The sequence below is a fragment of the Drosophila subpulchrella genome, chromosome 3L (assembly GCF_014743375.2).
Source record: "Drosophila subpulchrella strain 33 F10 #4 breed RU33 chromosome 3L, RU_Dsub_v1.1 Primary Assembly, whole genome shotgun sequence".
Taxonomy (NCBI): Eukaryota; Metazoa; Arthropoda; class Insecta; order Diptera; family Drosophilidae; genus Drosophila; species Drosophila subpulchrella.
This window is the reverse complement of record NC_050612.1, coordinates 24617597-24641173: the sequence shown is the minus strand read 5'-3', so window position 1 is coordinate 24641173 and position 23577 is coordinate 24617597. Positions and strand designations below refer to the sequence as shown.

The 23577-nt window shown below is 37.5% G+C and overlaps 2 protein-coding genes across 2 annotated transcripts in view; one reads left to right on the top strand and one right to left on the bottom strand.

Annotated features, from left to right (window-relative positions):
- The window catches only part of LOC119554024 (frizzled), a 97428-nt gene extending 80983 nt beyond the window's left edge, over positions 1-16445 (top strand). The window contains exon 5 of the mRNA XM_037864740.1: positions 14867-16445. Within this exon, the coding sequence (XP_037720668.1) occupies positions 14867-15399 (533 nt within the window). The 3' untranslated portion in view covers positions 15400-16445. The remainder of the gene's footprint in view (positions 1-14866) is intronic.
- Positions 16446-16911: 466 nt separating this feature from the next.
- On the bottom strand, positions 16912-17698 carry LOC119554321 (E3 ubiquitin-protein ligase RFWD3). Its single transcript, XM_037865182.1, has one exon. It carries the CDS (start codon positions 17695-17697, stop codon positions 17167-17169), a length of 531 nt encoding a protein of 176 aa, XP_037721110.1. The 5' UTR covers position 17698; the 3' UTR covers positions 16912-17166.
- Positions 17699-23577: the final 5879 nt, after the last annotated feature.

Below are 23577 nucleotides of genomic sequence, written 5' to 3'. Positions count from 1 at the left end.
ATTTTTATGTCTAATGCATGCGGAGGGCTGACTTTTCCCCTTCCATTTTTTTGTATCCCCCGATTCGGCCTGTTTATTAGTCGTTGGCCACCCACTCCACAGACACAGAAAAAAATAAATATAGATTTATTTAATATTATAATATACCATTTATTGAGTCCATTGGCTTGTTAAAATATTTTCATTTAAGATTCTATCTTAATGTTATATCGGTTTTAAGATTAATTCTTTAAAAACAGATTAATCTTTGAAATAAAATTTTCTGTGTACTCACAAATAGAAATACCAGGCTTTTCAACTGCGGTTTGCTATTTTCTTGAGCATTTTATTATTTTTTCCTTCCTTCGCTTAGCTTTGGTTTGTCATAATTTTTGTTTATTTTCCTTGCCACCCGCCGTCACTCGTCGTCGTTTGTTTGTTGGGAAAACAAAGCTAATAGAGGGGGTTTTCGGGAACGGAGCTTATGTGGGATATATCTCCAGACCCTGCACAGCTGTTATGCTCTTCCTTAGGTCGAATGCCTTTGTGCGATTTGCTCATCTCGCCAAACTAACAATGCCCGACAATTTCTATTGTTTGCTTGGTAAACTTTTCAAAACTGTTTGCTCGGTCAACATTTTATATAAATTTTCTATTTATCCTGCTTTTCAGCCGCCCCTTTCTGTCTGCCACTTAAGTTAATTTTCTACCCGCATGGAGATTTCAGCTGGAAATGTCGAAACACACAAATTGATTAAACTGTCAAGTGACTTTATAACTGACAGACAAACGGAGGGACAGCGTTGACATTTCGATTATTAATCAGTTGCCAATCGGGAAGCAAACATAAGAGGTTGTGAGTGGGGCAGAAGCCGCAAGAGGACGGTGATATAGCGACTATCTCTTTCATCAATGCGGGCTGAAGTCGTCTTTTGACAGCGAGACAAATTGCATAATCAACTTGAGCACACAGAGAGAAAATATTAAAATTTGTAAGCTATTGTTGTTTATCTTATTGCAAAAATTGTTTAAGCTGTATTCAATATAAAATTCTTGAAAGGTTTAACGACTATACAATTTAAGATACTTTAATAGAACTTATGAGGAATGAAAATATTAAGGGACATTATAAGATGAACCTCTTCTCTCTGTAACAAACTGCTCCGCCTTATAATTAACTATGCTGGTTACATGGACTTTTAATTCTGACTTTTCCTTTTTCGCCCCCCTTATTAACTTTTACGCAAATGAGCCAAAAACTTTTGTGTCAAAACTATCGACGAGATGGAAGAGGAAAAACACCTGTTGGTAATAGTTAGATAGCAAAAGCTGGGGAAAAGTTGGAAATGTGAGTGAGAAGGGGCACTAAGTTCCTCAGTTAGTTTTACAGCTTTGAACTTTTGTGTCTGGCAATTGTGTTAAGTGCGTTTTGATAGTCCGTTGAAGAGATCGAAATAAATTAAATGCAGTTGGCCCGTGGGTTAAAGTTCAAAAAGTATGTAAAGGAATGAAAGAAATTTAAATATTTTGGGACACAGATTTTTTTATAAATATAATAATTATAATTCATCTTACTTGTACCTTAAAACTGATATAACTTTAACTTGAATAATAATTTAAGCACATTTTAATGATTTTTTTTATGAAAATCATGGTATGAATATATTCTTACAGTTTTACAACTTTCAAGTTTATATTTTTAATTTGAGCGTAGTAAGACATTACCATAAACTTTAAAGACTTTGCGTTAAAACTTTAGTTTGGAAAACTAAATTTTCTAACCTGAAGTGGCGAACTGCAAACGTGGAGCCCCTTGAAAGGCAGTCAAAGGAAAAGCGTCCCGGCACTCAAAACTCCTTCAAATGGCAACAATTTCCTCTCGGCACATCCCCCTTGGCCCCCCAACACTTTCCACCATTCAGACAAAGCAGAACAACAAACACTTCAGATGTTAATTACACGTTACAGGAACAACTCACAAAAGCGTGAAGGCGAAAAGGAAATCCTCAAAACATTTGAGGGGGCCCGAGTGCGAAAGAGACGTAAAGCAGCGTGCGAAAGAGAGAGGGAGCTAGCTGCGCTTAAGCCCGGCTTCACTTCAACTTAATGAGCTCAGCTGCCCGACTAGAGCGATTTTCCCCACATTTCCCTTTTGTTTTCCGGAATTTCCCCCTTTAGTGCTGTCCATTTTCGGATTGCTACCCTATAATGATGCCGCAATGAGAAACAAGAAACGGAAGACCCCAAAAATACTATGAAATCACAGGAAAAATGGAGAAAAGAGGAAAACCTAAACTAACAAGGAGATTTTTCGGAGGCTGTGGGCGGTCAAGAAGGAGAAACTTTTGCCCTGAGGAGCGGTTTATAGTTACGACAAAAGCAGCTTAGAAGACGGGGAAGCACCCCACCATTCTCTATAAGAACTTTGTTTACCTTTGTCTTAGTACTTTCGTGTGTGTGTGGCAGTTTCTCGTTAGTTGCACATTTTGCATTTCGTTGCCTTTTTTGGTCCCGACTTTTGTTTGCCTTTCGCTTGGTTTTTGCCCCACAATCGCCTTGCCATTGTCTTGGCGCCCCCTGGCGGGCGTCGCACTCATCAATATTGCTTATTTGCAACACGGCTTTTTCGCTCGGTTATTGTTGTTCGGCAGTTATTGTGCTCACTGATGGTGCTGCTCTTAACTATTACACTGGAGGGCATATAGAATCGATTTTCGGAAATTTAAATATCTGATAAAAATGATTAAAGAAATTTATATCATAAGATATTATTAATATCTTATTAAAATGCTTATAACCGCTGACACTTCCTACCACGGTTTAATATGATCTTAAAACTGATTTAAATCATATTTTGAAGGCCCGTTCACACATGCACATTACAAATATTTCAAGTATTTTTAAAGAACTATTTTAGTTTAGGATTGCAAGTTCCTTAAAAGTCTTTTCTGAATAAAACCTACTTCGTTGCTTAGTTTTAGTTTTAAAACCATAAGACAATTTATCTTTATTGTAATGTTTTTCTCTATAAAAAAAGAATAGGGGATTCAAATAAAGGAATTATTATATCTAATATAAGAGGTATTATTAGTGTCATGTAGCTATAAAAAGGAATATTAACTATTTACCTTGGATCTAATGAATAATATTTGCAACAGGTATGATTTCTCAGTGTAACACACTGCATCTTCTTCTTCCCGTTACCATTGAGGTCCTGGGGAAGTCCCGCAGTACAAATTGCGTTGGCTTGTTGTTGTACTGCTTCTTCTTGCCATTATCCTGCACTGTTTCTCCTTTGGTGCTTCTTCTTTATGTGTCGCTGCGTGTTTCCCCGCCCTTTCTTATTGTTCCCTTTGTGCGTTGATTTATGGTCTATATGGCATGCATTTCATGTGTGTGGGTGGTGGATGCATTGGGTGGTTCCTGAGTTGCAGCTGTAGGTGCACCATCCCCACTTCCCTCCCCTCTTACCACTCTGCCCTTGCAGAGCATACAAATTGGTTTTAGTTATTAATGGTGTGTATAATTAAGCGGGCTGCCTTTTGTTGCCAACTTTGTCTGCAGTTTGCTAGAATGTTTCTTAATAATTTGTGCTGCGCATCCCTCAAGACTCAAGAGTGAGAAGGCTTTAAAAATTAAGAAAGAGAGTGCGAGAACTAGTTAGTGGGAACAAGTTATAAGTGAGCAATGCAAACTTTCGAATAATTGAAAGTGAAATATACCATTTTAAATACATTTATTAAATATATTACTTGTTTTGATCAGAACATTTTATTTGGAAGGATTTTATAATCATTTTAAAAAAAGTTAAGACAGTTCGTCGGATTATAAATCATTCTAAAAATATTTAGGCCTACACACACAATTAATCATTATTTGCTTCATTAGAGCTTTCATTTCGCTCGTTGATTTTCCTAAAGTCTAGGGTCCAGAAAAAAAGGATTAATTTCAAATAATGCGAGGAAAACAACCAGAAGAAAAAAACGCCCACAATGGATAACCCAATATTTGTTTGCTATCAATCAGAGTTTCGGCCTTCCGGCCAAAACAAATTTCCTGCAATTGATAACCGAAACCTTTTCCTTTTTTGCTCCATTTCATTACAAATGCAAAAGCCATACAACTTTTTTTGTTCACTTAGAAAGTACGAAACAAATTGGTGGCTTGTACTTTGACCTTTCCTTTTGGAATTTATTTCTATTTGTGTTTACGCATCTGACGCCTTCATAAACTTTGATTTCCCGTTCGTTTTTTGGACACTAAATGGTAAACAAATGTTGCCCAAGCAACTTTTAATTGAATGTATACAAGAGCTCTTGTTCCTGGGAGCCAGATAAAATATTAATAAATTTCCTATAGAGATTTGCTGTGGAATGGGCGAAACTTTTGTCTGCTCTTTTGCGAGTGGCAAGAGCAAACTGGAACTTTTCTAATTTATTTTCCATATGCGTCTCCTGCCAGTGTTAATACATATTATATAATACTTGATATTTTTCTTTGGGCCTGCCCTGGGTTGCGCTTTCCTTGCCGTACTTCGGTAATTTCGGCGCCTTTTGTTCTAAGGCCAGCTCAGGATGTGGCGGCAAATGTAAGCAAAACTCTTGGGGGAAAACTCCCGCAAAAGTTTCCCAGCAGTTTCCCGGAGAGAGTGGGTCGTGAAAAGCGGAAGACACCGCTTACCTAGATGGCTTGGTTCCTCGTGGGTCTCGACACCGCTGGTGTTGACTGTTGTGGCTAAAATAAAGCTCATCTCAGGAGATATGTTGTCTGCTTTGGGGTCCTAAACTTGTTACCATCATTCTTCGTAGCCCCTTGGGATTTAAGAGAAGAGTAGATTAAGATTAGAAGTGCAAAGTTGTTTACTAATTAATGGTCAATTAAAAAAAATTATAACAAATTGGTATGGATGATAAAAAGTTAAGTGCACAGCAAAAGTTAAGATCTATACAACCTTGATAATTATAATAGATCCCAAAAGTGAGATAGCTTCAAATATTTGCACTTTTCCAAATTTCGTGTATCCAAGTTAAAGAAGACCATCTAGTCTTTAAACATTTTCTTCCGTCTTATTTGCACTCGAATCACTCCCCTCAACCGACCCATAATCGTTACAATCTCGTCTCTAAGACAACACCAACAAAAATCACATTTAACATTTTCAGCACTCAAGTTGAATGAGAGAGTTAAGTGTTTGTACCTCCAGCTGAGGGAACTCGAGCCCAAAACAATTTCGTTAAATGGAATTTCCCCTAATGAACATTTTTCTGCTGCTTTTTGCGCTGCCTGATTTTTTATGCGTGGTCGTGTCGCTGGATAATTGAGCTGAAGCTCACAGCCAGCACGCGACAGTCGGCACGAAAGGGTTAAGGATGCGATGTGGAAAAGGGTTTTATGGGTCAGCCGCAGGAGCCGCACGCGAACGTGGGCCAGTAATAAGAAAACGAGCGAGGAGATTTATTTTGCCCTGTTTTCTTGTCCGGGAAATGGAAAGCTAAAAATTAAAATGCCAAGCAAAGTAAAGAAAATAAATCTGGTTGCAGGAGGTAAAGGAAAAGGAATTAAATGGATATTAAGGAGTTATTTCAGGGAGCAATCTGCAAGTAAAGGATGCTGATAACAGTTTCCGGTCTCAGAAGCATTCCAATTATAAATAAATATTTTTTATTTGCTTCACCTTTTAGCTATACCCCAGTAATTCTATTTAAATTCGTTTTAATAACTGAGCTTTTCAATTAATAAAGAATGTTTAATCGGAATAACCCTTAAATTTGGAGTTTAAGCTTTCAGAAAAAATAGAATATATGCTTTCGTTACCTTCTTTATGCACTTCTCTTGATAACAAATTCGCCATATATCACGATTTATGTCAAATGACTCCCACTTCTCCCGGTAGCCATTCCCTTATTTATGGATCACACATCTTGAGCTTAACCCAAAGTTAACCCACAAGCACGTTCCAATTCCATTTCCCCTCTCGACCGACCGCAAATACCAAAAACCGAAGCAATTTCATAAATTTTAATCCTTTTTTATTGCTCAGGTAGAATCGAGTAGAAGAAGAAGCGGAGGGGGGCCGCGGAAAATGGAAAGTGAAATACACAAAACTCATTTCCGCAGCACGTGCGACAGGAAAATGGAGAAAGGGGGTTCCAGAAGAGACACCCTGAAAAGGGAATGAAAAGCTGCGCTTAACCCCTTAAAAATGTACACAGAAAGGAAACCATTTCCTTTCAAAAATCGAATTTTACTTTAGTTAAAAAATAGTTTCCTGAGATTAAATATAAGTTTAAACATAACACATAACACAATCATATTACCTCTCCAGAAAGTTACGTATGCAAGGTAGATTTTATTTGTAAAATGTATATAATAATTAAAATGAAGTAAACATTTTTTTTGAGTGTATGGCGAGTGCATGACCACGTCAACAATTACTGAAGAAAGAGACAGAGAGGGGCTTAGCTGGAAAGGGAGGCAAAGTGGAGTTCTTTCGGCTGCTCACTAATTACTTTGCCACCTTCAGCGCATTATGAGGATGCGAATGCTGCCGGCAGAGGGCGCCACACTTAATGTCAAGCATATGCCCCAAGCTCACTGCCTGCGGTTAGCGCTATCTGTCTCTTTCTAAGCCCCATCTTCGCTCTCTCTCTAACCAGCTCGTTTCCATTTAAATATTCTGGAAAAAAGGAAAGCAAACTAAAGGAATGCGAAAACATAAAACGAATGAGATGATATGGCAAGTGTGTGTGAGATTTCGTGTCAGTGTGCTTACGGCGGTGAAAAGCGCTGTCAGTGGGAAAGAGAAAGGTGGAGGTGAGGGATTCGCACACAAAACTCAAATAAAGTATACGCCATGTAAGCCAGAAAATGGTCATACATCCATTTATTTAAATTAGACCATGAATTGTTTAATTGATGAAGTGTGCTTCATATAAAAGAAAGCTTTATTATGATTTGGACATTTAAATATTGAACATAGACAATTCAAGTGACTAATAAAACACATTAATCATACGACATGTGGCCCAATATTTAAATCCAAATATGACAGGAATTTTATATTGTTGAATATTAAAATACATGTTTTCTAAACTTTTGTCCATTATAGAAAGAATTCATATTTACATTTCTTTTATGTTTTTTTAAAATTTGTTTTAGAAATAGGTACATTTGTTTAGGTAATAAATTTTAATATTAATAGTACTTGTTATTAATTTTCTCCGTGCATTGCATTTACATCTCCGCTGTCACTGAAAGTTTATGCATGCTTGAGCAGGCTTTTTGGCATTGAAGCTGAGTAAGATACGCATATAGCACAGGAATAGGGAGAGTGCCCCTACAAAAGGGAAAACTCATATGATTTTTTTTCCATTGCTCCTAAGTGCAACATGATGAATGCAAAAACCGAGGACAACGAAAGGTGAAGTGCCTTTTTTTAGTATAAGCTAAAAATATAAAGAAACGAATGATGACAGATTGAAGGGAAGCCAAAGCTAAAGCAGTTCTGTATGCAATTATAAGTCTCTGCGCCACTTGAACCACTGCATTCCCCATCCTAAACTCAACTAACAAAACATGTTCATTCAACAATCAGCAACATTCCATATGTTGCATGCCACACAAACCAGCGCACAACTTAGTCCACTTCAGAACACTTTACACCAACAGTGGAAATTCCATAGCCCAATCTCTCGAACAGTATGTGGTATATGTAAATAATTTTATAATAACAATATAATAATAAATTTTATTTCAGTTTCTTTGACCTTATAAAACTATACTTCTTTGTCTTTTAAATCAAATATTTCTTTATGATTAGAACAATAAACGAATAATTTTATGAAAGAAGCATGGAACGAAATTTAGGTTTGGGATAGTCAATAAAATTCCAGAAAGCCATAGTTCCGACTTAGGGAGGTCCCACAGTAATTCTCACCCCCACTTCGAGCATACTTGCTTACAACTTTGAACTTTCGACATCCACTGGTGTCAGTGTGTGAGTTTATATTCATGTTGGGGGCTTCCTCTACATGCAAATTGAAATTGTTTGCCTTGTCTGAGTGTGTGAACCGAATTGAACCTTGGCCAATGTTGTTGCCGCCAGCTGTTGTTGCTCCTAATTGTCGCTGTTGTTGTTGTTGTTGTTGGTGTCGCCGATGTCGACACGTTATATAAATTCTCAACGAATTTTGGGACAAACATTTGTCCAACCAGTCCCCGACCCCTCAGTGTTTAATTTTCAAATATTTACGGCAACTATAAATGTGAAACAGAAACAAACGACACTTAATGTAACTCAAATGAGACCTTCCTTTTACACAGAAAATAAATTCATACAATTCTGACTGAAAACATTGAAAAATAAAAAGTAATAAGAATAATTCAAAATTAACAAAAATAAGAATTCTAAACCTAACATTTTAATTTCTTTTTAACCATATTTTTTTCTGTGCACACTTTTTGCACCACAACCTCTGCGGTTGCCTCATGAACTTTTACTAAATAAAATGTCCAACCAAAATGACATTAAATTGTTGAAAAAAAATAATGTTTTTCCTTTTTTTAGGGGCAGTGGGTTGCTAATGACACTTGTCGCGTGTGCGGATTTTATGTTGATGTAGTTTTTTTGCTCTGCATTTTCCTGCATTTTTCATTTTGTGTGTTTCGCGTCTCCGTTGCACATTTCCATATTTAATTGCGCATCTTGATAAGAGTGGCTCCCCTTTTCCGCACTGCCTCGTTTTTCCAGCAACAACAACGTTTTGCTGTTGACATTTTCAATGCGAAATTATGCGACACGGCAACTCTTTTTCCTCCTTGTTCCAGTTGCTGTTTTTTTTTTGTTTTTCCCCGGTTAGCGTTTTCTTTGTTATTCATTAGCTGCCGTTGCTGTTGACCTCAATTTTTATTGCCTACCACGTTTTTAATGTCGCGTGTCGCAGGTTTTATTTACTTTTTCGTTTTTCTGCGCCTTAGTTACGTATCTTTTTTATGTCTTCTTTGGTTTTTTAGCACTTGTGCAACAGGTTGATGAACTTTAATTTTGGCAAGGGATTATTCTAAAGCCTTAAAATGTCTCAAGAGGTAATTGAGCAATTCAAATGTGTCCATGGCGATATGATCTTAATGTCGATTACGTGAAGGAGGTGAAGAAAAAGAATAAAAAGATTTAAGATAAAAAAGATATACACTTATATTACAGTTTTAAATATTTAACATTTAATTTATAGTCTTAATATTCTTTTTTGTGCAACCCCTAACCCCAACCAACTACTAAATCTGAATTTCTCCATAAAAGTTATTAAATTAAATGCCATAGTAAGAATACAAATTGCATAATTGACAGCTTTCCTTAACTCCACAATGTGCACCCGGCCGCAGCCATTATTACCCATGGAAACTTTATGACTCTGTTGTCAAAATGTTTATCTAACACTTGAGAAGCATTGTCCATAAAATGATAGAAAAAAACGCATTAAGAGAGCAAATAAACTTTTATTGAGATAGAATTCTCGTTACTAAAACAGATGTGCCCCAGCTTTGTGCCCCTTTTCTACACCCCTGGAACCCCATCGACGGATGGGTCAATGCTCACAATGAACAAACAGCCAACGAACGATCATAACGAGGTTGAGGGGTTTGAGGAAAGGGATATATATACACTGGTCGGCATATGTATTTTGACAAAATAAAAGTTAAGTATACTCATAACTTGAATTTACTTCTTGTAAACTATAGGCATCAATGGAAAGGTAATTTCAATGCCGTTTGAATGATACAATACATTTCTTTACCCATTCAGTACTTATTGAAAAGGACAAATTTGTGTAAATCAACTTTTAAATTTTTTTTAAAAACTTTTTTCTTCGTCTTGAAAACTTAAATTTTTTGATGCAAAAAGTTTCTTCAAACAAAAATAATAGTAACTGCAAAAAGAATTTTTCAAAAATCATTTTCCTTATATTTTTTATGATTTTTTGAAGGTGACAATGTCGGAAAAAATTTGTATGAAAAAGAGAAAAATATGGCTCAAATGCCTGTTTTTAAGCATTTTCAAAAATTCATAAAAAATATAAGAAAAATGATTTTTGAAAAATTCTTTTTGCAGTTACTATTGTTTTTGTTTGAAGAAACTTTTTGCATCAAAAAATTTAAGTTTTCAAGACGAAGAAAAAAGTTTTTAAAAAAAATTTAAAAGTTGATTTACACAAATTTGTCCTTTTCAATAAGTACTGAATGGGTAAAGAAATGTATTGTATCATTCAAACGGCATTGAAATTACCTTTCCATTGATGCCTATAGTTTACAAGAAGTAAATTCAAGTTATGAGTATACTTAACTTTTATTTTGTCAAAATACATATGCCGACCACTGTATATAAATATAGGGATAGTAAGCTGAATCGACATCAGCAGCTCGGCAATTGTTTTATAATTATTATTTCATGAACAAAGGGAAAAGCAAAATGCGAAAGAAAAACGTTAAAAAGATAACACTGTAGTGATTCAGAATATACCCAGCAAAATAATTCATTAAGAACATATTCCTTTTTTCAGAACTTTTTTAAAAACCTTAAGAAAGATAACACTGTTTTGACTCAGAGTATACGCAGCAAAACATTTCTTTCAGGAAATACCCATTTTTTAAGCGCCTATTAACTCATAGTTTTGGAAAAAAATACATTGTTTCAATGTTAATTAATGTAGTTAGAAAAAGAAATGTCACAACATTTAATTAAATGTTTCTCCATTTTAAATACCTAGTAATACTAAATATATAATACTAAATATATAAAATATTAATAATATTATTTTAATGGATCTATAATACTTAAGCTAATTTAATGGCAAATAATACAATTCTAGCTAAGTCTCAAAAGCAGAATATGGTGAAAAATTTCAGAGTGATATGTGATGTTATTCTACTTCTAAATTGTTTCCCTTTAGGGTTTTCCAACATGCCCTTGCAGTTGGCCACTGAGTAGCGGGTAGCATAAAAGGAAAATTGCTTAATTTATGTGTCATTTATCTAAATGGAGCAGCCGAGCAAAAGCAATGAAAGCAAAGAGCCCAATGACGCCTGCTCCTTCCGTCCCCTATATTATTTTTATAAAGCTCCGCGATAAGCAACTGTCAGTCGGTGCAACGGGGGCCAAAGGGGCCACAGCGGCTGTGGTGCCAGAGTAATTAAAAATCTTCAACTCTCGTTGTTTTTGCTGTCTTTGCTGGCGACAATAATCGCCGGCAGTGAGTGAAAAAGAGACACACAAAGGGGCCCAGAGGGACGGGCCGAAGAACATGCGATTAAAATTTTAAATGACAGTTGACAGTTTCATCATCAGCATGTGTACAAGGGTTTTACATAGATATGAGGCAGAGATAGTGCCCCACAAAGGCACAGGGGTTCCAGGGGGTTCCCCCGTCGACAGGAACTGGCGAGCAGGTGAAATGTCATATGAGATTGACTTCACAGCGGAAACTAAAAAGCTGACAGAGGGCAGCTGATGGGAATATGCACAGGGTCCTTATAATTTGTAACCTAATATGTGGGGACTTGTTCGTTCTTTGTTATCGTAGTTGTACTATTAAGACTTAAGCTTAAATGGCATTGCTGATAAGGTATTACGGTGCTTAAAGTCCTTTAAAATTTATAAATTTTAAAAAATTCCGTAATAAATCTACAACTTATTATTTAATATATATTAATCAATCAACATGTTCAAGCTTTTTAGCTGTCTCTATATTTCTAGCTGTTCTGAGATCACACTTAGTTGAAATTGCTTTATTTGTTCCTATATTCTTTCTTCATCAACATTTACTTAACAGTCCTCAGAATTTGTTAAATTCCGAAGTAAACCCACCAAAGCAAACACTAAATATGTGTGGAATTGTCACCTATACAAGAAAATCAAGCGACACAGAGTCACTCTCTGATTGAAAGCAATCCCCCTCCTTTCCGTAACCCCTTGTTTTACCCACTACTGACCTGTAGTAAAAGAAGAGACACAAATCCCACCATCAACCACAAAAAAATAAATATTCAAAAATATATATTTCTACAGTGGTTTCTTTTACAAAATTCCTTAACTTAACCTGTAAATTAAATAGGGAATTTCTTAAAACGGCTTTTAAGATAAGTTCTTCAAGTACTGAAGGGGTTAACCTCTCACCCGAACAAAGCTGGGGGTTTGTTTCGTTTGTCTGGGCAACTTTGAGTTAGTGCCTGCATTCCTTTATTTGCCCAGCAGATTAACACCTTTGCGATTGGACAATGGGCCCGATTCCAAATGGTATTACCAACCAGAACAAAGGAAACAAATTCAGCTTCTTCTTCATAATCAAATGCAATGTGGCATTGGCTAAAAATGGAATTCTGCTGTCTGCACTTCATCAAGAGAGGGAAATGGAGGCGAAGGAGCCGGGGCCCTGACTGACTGGCTGACAGCTGAAAAAGTCACCTCACTCCCCGTCATTTCCCTCGAGGAACTCGTTTCTCTCAGTGCAACATGCATTCCTCATGCCATACAAAACAATTGACATGCATTGTTGCTGCTGCTGCTGCTGATGTTGCTGTTGCTGCTGGGATGTTGCTGCTGTGCTGTGGCTGATGTTGCTGGTGCATCTCTCAGTTCCTGGCAGCCTCTCAACTGCAGAACCTCAGAAATTGTCACAGCAACTTGTGCCGCTTGCAATTTTCCAAAATGAAGCTGAAATAAGTGAAAAAATACAAAACTGGTTTCCAAGGATGCAGAGAGAAAAATCTTTGCTATTAGAACATGTTACCATAAGAATAACCACTTAATTAAGGGAATAATGTTTGTATTCATTTTATAAAGTAAATAGAAAATGTATAATACATTTCCCCTAATAAAGGTAACATATTGGCTATCAAGGTCTTTATAATTTTCTCGCTGTGTGACTTTTAGCAATAAGGACACGAATAGAACTGGTTCTCTGCGCAGGCCCTGCTCTTCATTTATCAATACTCGATCGGGGACCGAAAGTCCGGTTTCCCTGGTTAGTGCATTTCATTTGATTTCGTTTCATTCGGATCGCAAACCATTCTCAGGCTCAGATATAAATTAAGATCCATATCGGAAGGGAAACTGGAACTGCGATTGAGTTGGTGGAAAACGAAAGAGGCCAACGGCAGGTGGCATTTCGTATCGGTCTTCGATTCGGCATATAGATTCCGAGTCATATCCAGACCCAGAATTGTGATTTATATTCAATAGCTGTGTACGTGGGTATAGCTCGTTTCTTTTATTCGCCTAAAATTTTCAGTTGGAAAGAAAGAATTCTTCTCTGTGAATTCTTTTCCTTGGAGGATGTTGCAGACTGCCTGCTGTTCTTTATTGTATTCGTTTATCGGCGTTTTCCCGGTTCTTTACTCGCTTAATTTGCCCAAGTCCAGTCTTCAGTCTCCCTTTCTCTTTCTTTCCAGCTATTTTCTCTCTTTCTAGCAAATACGGGCTCATGGTTTGTCAGCATGATATGACTTTTATGGTATAAAGTTATATTTCAAGCTTCCAGTCGTAGATAACTTCAAAGGCTGGCGATTTGTAAAGGCGCCATCTGGCGTTGAGAATGCGAATTCAATAGCTATAAATGTCAGCCCATCGGTGGGTTGGGGATTTATGTTATAGGCGGGCCCATTAAATCGGGATTATAATGTTCCGGGCTTGGAAAACGATTCCTTCCAACGCAATCGGTTTTGGGACTTACGGAAAATAAACATTAAATAAATGAAACAAATTTCAATAAATTTTAAAGTTTTTTAACGATGCAAACAAATATAAAGTGTGTCTTAGTTTTATCAAAAAATATGGAACCAAAACTTTTCTGTCATTAAAGATACTAATATTTAACTATTTATTTTGCATGTATCCTTCTCTGCTAAATGAGTTTAAATAATCTTATAAATGGGATACTTTGGGACAATGCAATTTAGGAACCTTAAAGTCCCAACTCATAAAAAAACTAAAACAAAAGTGAAATGAATCGCATTAATTGAAAGTATTTGCAACCCAACGAAGCGTGGAAAATTTCCCTGTGGCAGCAGCTTGGAAAATCGCGACAAGTTTCCACAGAAAAAACCGAAATTAACATGTCACCTATAAGGCGGAGAAAAAGCGAAAAGGCAGAAGCATCAACGAGGGGCTAATCGATAATTTATGAGCGGAAATATGGCACACCGAACGAATGATGGGGTATGAGTGATCGGGAGGCGGGGGGCGTGGCAGGTGTGAGCTGGGTATATTGTAACATGTTTATAAATAACGCTAATGAGCGGGGGAGATCTGGAGTTGGGGGGTGGTGGAGTTGGTGGTGCAGCCTAACCGCTCGTAAAATGTTTAAACAAGCGGCGCATTGACTTTGAACTGGAATGGTGGGAAGGGGTGACCATAGACGCTGCCGTTTGGGGTTATCGTTGGGTAAATATTTACCCCGAAAGAGGTACATGAAATGGTAAAATTAAACATTGTTTATCTCCTGCTCTGCCCTTTTCCCCAGTCCGCAATCAACAGTTATTTTCAACGCATACGCCTCGCAATTGTTGACATTAAATGTTGTTGAAGATTCAAAGGTCGATGGGACCTGGACCTGGAAATAAACTAAAAAGAAAGTTTAAATGATTGCTTAACAAGTGATAAAGTTTCAGTTTGGTGGAGAATTTGCCACCTCTTTTTTGAGATCTCTTAATCTTTTTTGAAGTTTTTTGTTTCTTCTGTTGATGCAATACAACAATATAATAATATTAAACACAATATAATAAGTAAATATAACTTATATATCTTTTCCTTGAGTCCCCCTATAATTGAATATATCCTTTAAGTTTCCTTTTATAATTTCTAATAAAATGTTCTATTTACTTATTTCATTTTCAGGCGATATACTTTCTGGCGTTTGTTTCGTGGGTCAGCTGGACACGCACTCCCTGGGAGCCTTCCTCATCCTGCCCCTCTGCATATATCTCTCCATAGGAGCACTCTTCCTGTTGGCCGGATTTATATCACTTTTCCGGATCCGGACGGTGATGAAGACAGACGGCAAGCGGACGGACAAGCTGGAGCGTTTGATGCTGCGAATCGGTTTCTTCTCGGGGCTCTTCATACTGCCCGCTGTGGGATTACTGGGTTGCCTGTTCTACGAGTACTACAACTTTGACGAGTGGATGATCCAGTGGCACCGGGACATCTGCAAGCCCTTCTCGATCCCATGTCCGGCGGCCAGGGCGCCGGGTTCTCCGGAGGCCCGACCGATCTTCCAGATCTTTATGGTCAAGTACCTCTGCTCGATGCTGGTGGGTGTGACCTCCAGTGTGTGGCTCTACTCCAGCAAGACGATGGTCAGCTGGCGGAACTTTGTGGAGCGGCTGCAGGGCAAGGAGCCTCGGACCCGGGCGCAGGCGTACGTCTAGTATGAGACGGGTCCGGCGGACGGGGCCAAGTCCACGCCCCTCACCCCCGATCCGGAGGCGGCCAACGAGAGTTACTTAGAGTTTAGCACATAGACAGTCCCCAAATCCCAAAAAGAATGAAGAAACCCCATAATGCAGTCGTAGTTCTTAGTGGCTTTGTATAAAGTTCATCCCGAGAAAAAAAAGAGAAAATCAAAAGTTGACCCTAGGCTATTGTTTGAATTTGAATTATATATTAGTTGATACGGAAGCAAGCTTGTTGAACCAAAAGTACGCGTATAAGTTGAGACTCTAGCTCTAAGTCGAGTTGTATTCTGTAGGATTCGATTGCTTTCGTGGTATACGAACATCTAGCACCTACGATCCTTCATATATTGACGAATGTTTTTAAGTTAGGTTTTGATTTTTTGAAAGCTTTAAATGTGCCCTACAATTAACGAAGGTATAGATATTATGATTACGATATGAATGTTAGGCATTTAAGGGATGTGAGCATCGGCTGTTCTGCAGTAGACCTTAGCCAGGCTTCAAATTTGATTCATTAGTCACACAGAACGAAATATTTTCCACATATACACAGTAATTACGCATATAGAGTATACAATCCATACCCAAAGCAACTGCAGTTCGGTGCTCACATCTGTGCTTCATCTATGTATAAACAAAAAAGGAAACCATAAACTATATAAATGTATTATGTAGCAATAAATGTCCTCCATGTGCTAAACTTAATGCAAATACGATTATTATAATTATAACTATAACTGTAACTGTAATTCTAACTGTAATTGTATATTTGTTGAACTAATTAATTCTAAATGCGTAATGGAATAATTTTTAATTCAATTTTTAAATGACGTTGTAGTCATAGCACTTAAGTGAACAAACAAACAAACAAAACACGCAAATTTTGTTGCCACTTTATGGAAATTTTTCCCTCACCCCCACTAAATAAGAGTTGAAACTGCCATTTAAATATTTGTAGACACACACAAAAATCACCGAAAGAAATAAGCGGCACACTGCGAAGTTTGGCCAACTGTTGAGCATTTGTTTTCAGCGCATTTAATTGAGTTCTCGATTTAAATTGGCACTAGTAATACGTGAAATTATTGTCCAAGCCAGATTTGTGTAGCATTTAAGCTGATGGAAATGCATATTAATTATAGCAATTATCGATAGTCGGTGTAACATAGCGAGTGCCCAGCGGCAAGCGAACAATTATAAGTGTATAAAACAAACATAATGGAAGCATCCAATGGCAAACACAAACGGAAAATGCAAAAATAAAACTTTATTTTATTGTTAAAGACTGAAAAATGTAAACAGTGTTTTTAATTCGATTGGGCAAAGGTTCGCAGCAGTTGTTGGAAATCAACCAAATTACCTTTGAACATCTTTTTAATTAATAAGGTTATTTGCGGTTGCAGTGTATTGAATCGTAGAAACAAAATTGTTTGTATATCCCTTTTTATACCCATGTTTAAAGGAACAATATTATATTAGGAGTAATACTTTTGAAACTTTTGTTTACTAAAAAATATAAAGCGACGAACATTTGCTTTACACATTTGCAGAAAACCCGATAAGGTTGGTCAAAGGTGGAGTGACGATAGCTTGACCAATGGTATATGCATCATTGTTATATGTACTATACATCCTGGAACCTTATGGCAGTTATTGGTTAAAATAAAATCCTTAAATTTTAAATTTAGTAAGAATAAAATAATGGAAACCAAATGAACTAGAACATTAACTTTTCCAAAGCTAAGGAAAGAAACGTCGGCTGAAGATGCGGCGCACATCGGAGTGTTGGGCCCTGCGCCTGCAGATGGGGCACCGATGGAATCTTCGGATGGCCGTTCTTACACAGCTGCTCCCGAAAAGGTGACCGCATCGCAGGGAAACCACGCGATGATTGCCCTGCGAGGTCCAAGGACAAAGGCATATGGGGCAGTTGCAGTCCTCGGACATCGTGTTAATCCTGTTGTTGAGTCCGTTTAGTCCCTGACGCAGCTCCACGATTCCTTGCCTCATAGCCGATGCATTTCGCTGCTCCACTGATATCTGATGGAACAATGTCTGACGCAGCTGCTGCAGGATGCTCAGACGCTCGGTGTTGAACCACTTCATCTGCCACTTGAGGACCTCCAGACTGCGAACCCGCTCCTCCAGGTTGTCATTCGAGTCCTGCATCTGATCCGCATTCAGGAAAAGGCCTTCGAGAGTTTGCATCATGCCCAGCGTGTTCACCAGTGACTTCATTTCAGCCAGGGGCTCCATCCTGCTTGACGACATTGTGTATTATAATGACAGAAAACTTTGGGCAGCTTGATCATTCTGTTATTCATTAAAAAAATATCATTGTTTGAACATTTTTTTCTAAATTTAATTTGGGGTATTACGTTTTTTTAACAGTTTTCCAGAACACAAAATCACTTCTTTAATCCATTTTCTGGTGGCTTAGCAATCGCATTATAACTTTAAATTAAAGTTCATTTAGTATATTTAAACACGGCTTGTCAACAATATTTAGTATTTGATCAAGGCAACGATATATTTTATAAAACGTTAAAGTCCATTTTCAAAACCAGCTAAATCTTCATCCAAATCAAAACTTTTTTAAGAAGCCGCCACTTAAAAGTTCTGAAAATATTCAATGACAAGTGAGGAGATTTCAACTACCCCAGCATTTTTCGGAATAAAGTTAACCACCACACATCCACCTTTTAGAGCCCTCTGAAAATCCCGATTCTTCGCACCTCCCTATTGTGGGTCTAAAACTTTTCCCATTAGATGCAACTACACATGTAAGCGGACAGACAAACTATGGCCACAAAAGCAGCTCGAAATTCAATCATAACTTGCCAACACCCGCTGGCCAAGTTCCACGGCCATTTCGCCCCTCCCTTCGCCAAACACTTGAAACACATGGCCCTAAGCCTTGAAATTTACGAGTGCCACCGAGAAATCCACGCCCATATAATTTTGATTACACTTGTTTTCTAAATACTCTCCCGGAAAAAACGCAAAAAAGCATGAAAAACATTGGAAAAAGGAAAACAGGCACACAAAAACAAAAGCGTTCGAAACACATGTGTGCGGGGAAAAGGCCGAAATAAAATCTAGACTAAAGACTGTAATTTTGGGGGGATGCTGCACAGGAAAAATATTATTAACATACAGAAATAGGCGAATGCTTTTATTTAGATTTTAAGATAAATATTATTTATAAAAGTAGGAATATTTTCTGATAGATATATACAGATATAGATAGATATAGATCGATATAGATAGATAAAGATAGGTATAGATAGGTATATATATAGAAATATATAGATAGATAAAGTTGCAAAACTTCCAACAGATCAGTTAATATTTAACAAACTGAAGAGTTGTATCTTTTAAGATTAAAACAAACTTATGAAATTTTATATTTTATTATACAAATTATTTATTTTTTGATATGTCCTAAAGTAGTTTTTCCAATTTTTGTTCCGTGTGATCTTCACTCGGTCGCTAAGCTCCTTGGCAACAAATTGCAGTTAAAAATTTCGGAATAGGGGGAAATCACTCTAGCCGCCCACGCAGGGGGACATGTATTAAAGGATATGAAGGATATGGCGATGTTGTACAAAACACGTGTGCGATTTAACAACTACAACTGGCACATGGAAAACTTTTTAGCAATAAGGCGAAAAAAACAGAACAGAAAACTGCACACGAAAATGGAATCCAATGTTCGGCGGTGAGTTTTGTTGCGTTTTTATGCGACCGCCATAAAAAAGTTATTAATGTGTGGGTTTCGCGAATGTGTGTTGGTGTGTGTGCTGAGGCGAGAGGAGGAGGGGGAGGAAAAGCCAAAGGGAGGGAATAGGAAAAGCTGGCTGCACACGGCCACAAAATGGCGCGGGCGTGTGCAGGCGTTAATGTGGCAAAAAATGTTTCTGAACCAGGACGATTTCGTTTCCATGCCGACATCAGATACACTTGGATCCAAAAAAATGTATTAAAATTAAAAAAAAAATTATAAGAACGAGATCTGAGAATACTCTTTTATCTTAATATTTTACTATGTAAGGTAATTTAATAATATTTTTATTAAATACAGCCTTATATATCCATAATTTAACGCTTTCTGATATTGAAATTTATTTTTGTAATTAATTAATATTCACATAAATCTGAAATTAATATAGTTATTATTTTCAAGATATCTGTCTCATTTAAATTTATTTATTCGAATACTTTTATTATTTTACTTTTAAAGTAGTGTATCCCATCTTGGTCACTGTAGTAGAGGTCCAGCTTCATCCGACTTTTATTATTTGCAGTGCAGTTTTGTTGCCGCTGAATGCGGGCGTGAAAATCATAAAGCAAAACATATGAGTAGATGTGAAGTTACTAAAAAAGGACCATAAAAAAGCAAAAGAACTCGCGGCAGGGAAAATGGTAGAGGAGAAATAAACGTCACTGTTGGTGGGAAATGTTGTCGAAATGTGATATGTTTGTGCGGCTGCACGTTCCGAAAGAAGTGATTTTAGTTTTTAAATCTAGCGAGCGCATTTTTTGTATACAGGAGAAAAGTTAATCCAGTCAGCCTTTGAATATAATTCACATCACAAATCATTCACCATTCAATTCCAACGGCAACGTTTTTACTATCATCATGCGCTCAACAGAAAACGGAAGCCCAAACTGGCTATTTACGGCCCTATTGGCCGTTTCCGTGGTCCTGTATTGCATACAATCAGAAGACCCGATTCCAGAGGTCTTTGAGGTCACCCTCAACAAGACTAGAGACTACGTCCAAGAGAAGTACGACTTGTTTATTGCAAATATGAAGAACAAAATACAGGTGAAACTGCAGCAGATTAAAGACAGGAAAGCGCGCGGCAGGGAGAGAATGAATAGAATGAAGGCCGCCAGGGGAATAGTCTGTCCGTAAGAAACCTGAATTCTCCCACAATCAAAGGTGCCCTTTTCGGGTTGCACCAAATAACGCTTTTAAAGCGACCAAAAAGAAGTTACATTTAATTAATTACCAAATACGTTGCGACACAATCGAGGGCGAAAAAAAAATTGGCCCGAACGGAAGCCGCTTTGTGAACGCCTGGGGGAGTTTGCAATTTAATTGCCATTTTCAATTAGGCAACTGCACAAATGGACCAACGAAGAATACGCTGCACTGCGCTGTGTAGTTTACTTAATTAATGTTTTGCTGACGAGGGCTTACGGGGAATCCCCGGCGGAGGGCAGAGCGACACTAAAAAGAGCCCCAAAAAGTATGCAATGGAAATGGTTCGACAGGAAATTGCTGCAATCGGATTAAAATAATTAACTAACACAGGCCGAGGATTAAAAAGAAAATCAAACATGAGAGCACATTTTTCATAGCTCATCGTGGTAAAGCTATTAATACAACAACTTTAAATTATTTGTGTATATAAATTACGAAAATTTTAATTAAAATTTTTGTATACACAAAGTTAAAAATCATGTATTCCAATCAACCGTAATTTGTTTAACATTTTTTTTTAATCTAGCTTATCTACATAAAGACCCAAATATGTTTTGAACTTGTTAAAAAGTCAATCAAAAATGTTATTCGTAAGAGAAATACATAATATACATAAATAAGTATGGATAATTGGATATGGATAATTGGCCCAAATTTAAACTCTAAGAAATTAATTTGATTAAAGTTTTTTGAACCTCGAACCCAATCTATTTTCAAACTACGCCTCACAAAAATTTCGACAGCTGCGCTCAACTAGCAATGAAATTTTATTGCCGAGGGGGGCCACAACCCCCCAAAAAAAACCCCCTCAGCCCCCATCGCCATTTCCGACTAGCTGAAATCACACAAAAGGCTGCAAGTCCACCGCAAACAAAGAAAGTTAATTGCCAGGCCAAATAACAAGTCGGCACCCCTCCACGCCACACAAATCTCGGCCAAAAATGGTGGGATGCGGGGGTGTTGGTTCAATATTTGCCTTAGTTATGCCCCCGAATTCGAAGTAGCTGCTAATTTTTCGCCGGGAAAAGTCAATTAAATTTTCCGAAGGGGTGGCGCAGGGTTGAAAAACTTTTTGGCGCCGAAAATGAATAAACGATGGAGCATGAATGTCAATCAAAGTTAAGCGCTGCAAAATGAAGACAAACCATCGAAAGGGATCGAAGCCAGAGATGGTAGCCGGAATTAAACCCAAATAGAGATGAGTCATTTGGGCGGGGAAAACCCGCTTCGATTAGTTCCAGGGGGTGGCATACATTATTGTGCCCCGGCCACGCCCACAAATTGATAAAGTTTCCCCGTTTCCCCGCCCATTTCTCATTCGGCTAATCCAACAATGCCTAATGACAGTTGTCGAAAAGTTTTGGCCGAAAATCGATTTTTAATGGCATCGCAAATAATCGAATCGAGTTGTTTATCGGAATGAATAGTTTTGCGGGCTGGTAGGGGTTATGCCGAAAAGTTGTCAAATTTTATAGCTATTTCGGGTGGCTGGAAATTGGAAACATTTCAGTCCGATAAAACCCCTTTTGGCCAACTTTTGTGTGGCTTATTGATAAAGTTCCCTCTGCATCTCCTTCTCCTACTCAGTTGGCCATAAATCAGTTTGGGCCAAGAACTCCTGCTGAGCGGTTGCAGAGAGGTGAGTCTCAAATGGGACATAAACCATGCAGCAGGTGGCCCTCTTAAGGCTTTTCCTTTGAGTAATTAAAGCAATTGCGACAAAAGAGCCACAAAAACCGAAGCAGCATGTGGCCAAAACGAAGGTGAAGGGGGGTTCTAATCAGATTTACACTGCGGCAGCCAAACAAGCTTGTCTTAATTGTCATAATTTCTCTTTAGCGCTTTTCAAATGTGTGAAAATGGTATATGAAAGCGGAGGGGAAGTCCTAATTTGTCTGAAAAGAATCTTTTAATTGGATAAGGCAGAAGGGGAAGTTTAAGGATAGTTGTGATGAGTAGTCGAGGGGTGCTTCATGTACATCCTATACACAATAAAGTTTAAGATGAAAATATTATTATAAAGAACGTATTTGTCACTAAAATATTTTATTCTAATTTTGTAACTTATCTTAATTATAATAATAACTATAATATAAAATCATTTTTTTAAGCAGTTACAGATTTTGGTTTTTAAAAGAAGAGAATTTTAAACCACTCATTTTCGCAACAAGAAAATGTTTTTTGTTTCCTTTTGAAACCTGTAAAAGTTTTAACATTAAATAATGTTCAGGGGGTCAATTAGCTAAACCATTACCTTTTATGACATGACCCCAGCCACATTAATTATTTGTATAGGCCCACGAAAAGCACCACAATGTGGCTAAATAATTAAATGCCTTTCGCTTCACGTACTCCACCGAGATCCGTGGTTTTACTCCGCCCAGTCTGCCCAAAAACCTAATGAAAACCCATTGAGCTGTGAGTGATCTCATGTCGATGGCAGCTGTCAGAGGTCGCCACCAATCGAGTTGATCGCCCAAACAATGGAGACTCATTAACGATCTTAGGAATATAAGAATACTTCTTCTGCCAGCCAGAATTATGTGCGGCCAGCGCAAATAAATAATAAAAGAGGCTGGAGGAGAAAAATATGAAAATAATTTTGAAAGGGGAAAGGGGGACGCCATCGCAAACGAACAGTAAGGGTCGTGAGCATAAATTTCAAAATTGTTTCTTGGCCTCGGCGCGCGGCATTGATGAAGTACATCGCAATGGGCGGGGAGCAGAACTGGGGAGCCTCATATGCCACAGGGCAACTTATGGCCAAGAAAGGTGCAGATTGGAGTGCCACAGAGAAATAGAGTCGGGCAGAGTGGGCACTCGAAAAAATAGGGGTCAATTTGAGTGCCAAATTATTTAAGAAAAAAGATTTCAGTATCAGATTTAGTACATTTTTGAATGTTAATGTTAAAATCGAATACATCTTATGACACTAGACTTGGCCTAACTAATTATTATTCTAAAAAGTCATAGCAACCAAAAGGTTTTTTATTAAATTCTTAAATAATTTTTTTTAAAAGCCTTGACTTTTTAAAATAAATGTCAGTTTGTCAAAAACCCAGCAAGTGTCACAATGTCTTAAAACTTAAAAATTAATTTAAATAAAATTATGCCTAGAATTTTCGAAAAGTTTTAAGCTTTACAACTATTTTTAAAAA

Coding starts and splice junctions, on each gene's coding strand:
- LOC119554321 (XM_037865182.1), bottom strand. CDS start 17,697: ATGTCGTCAAGCAGGATGGAGCCCCTGGCTGAAATGAAGTCACTGGTG.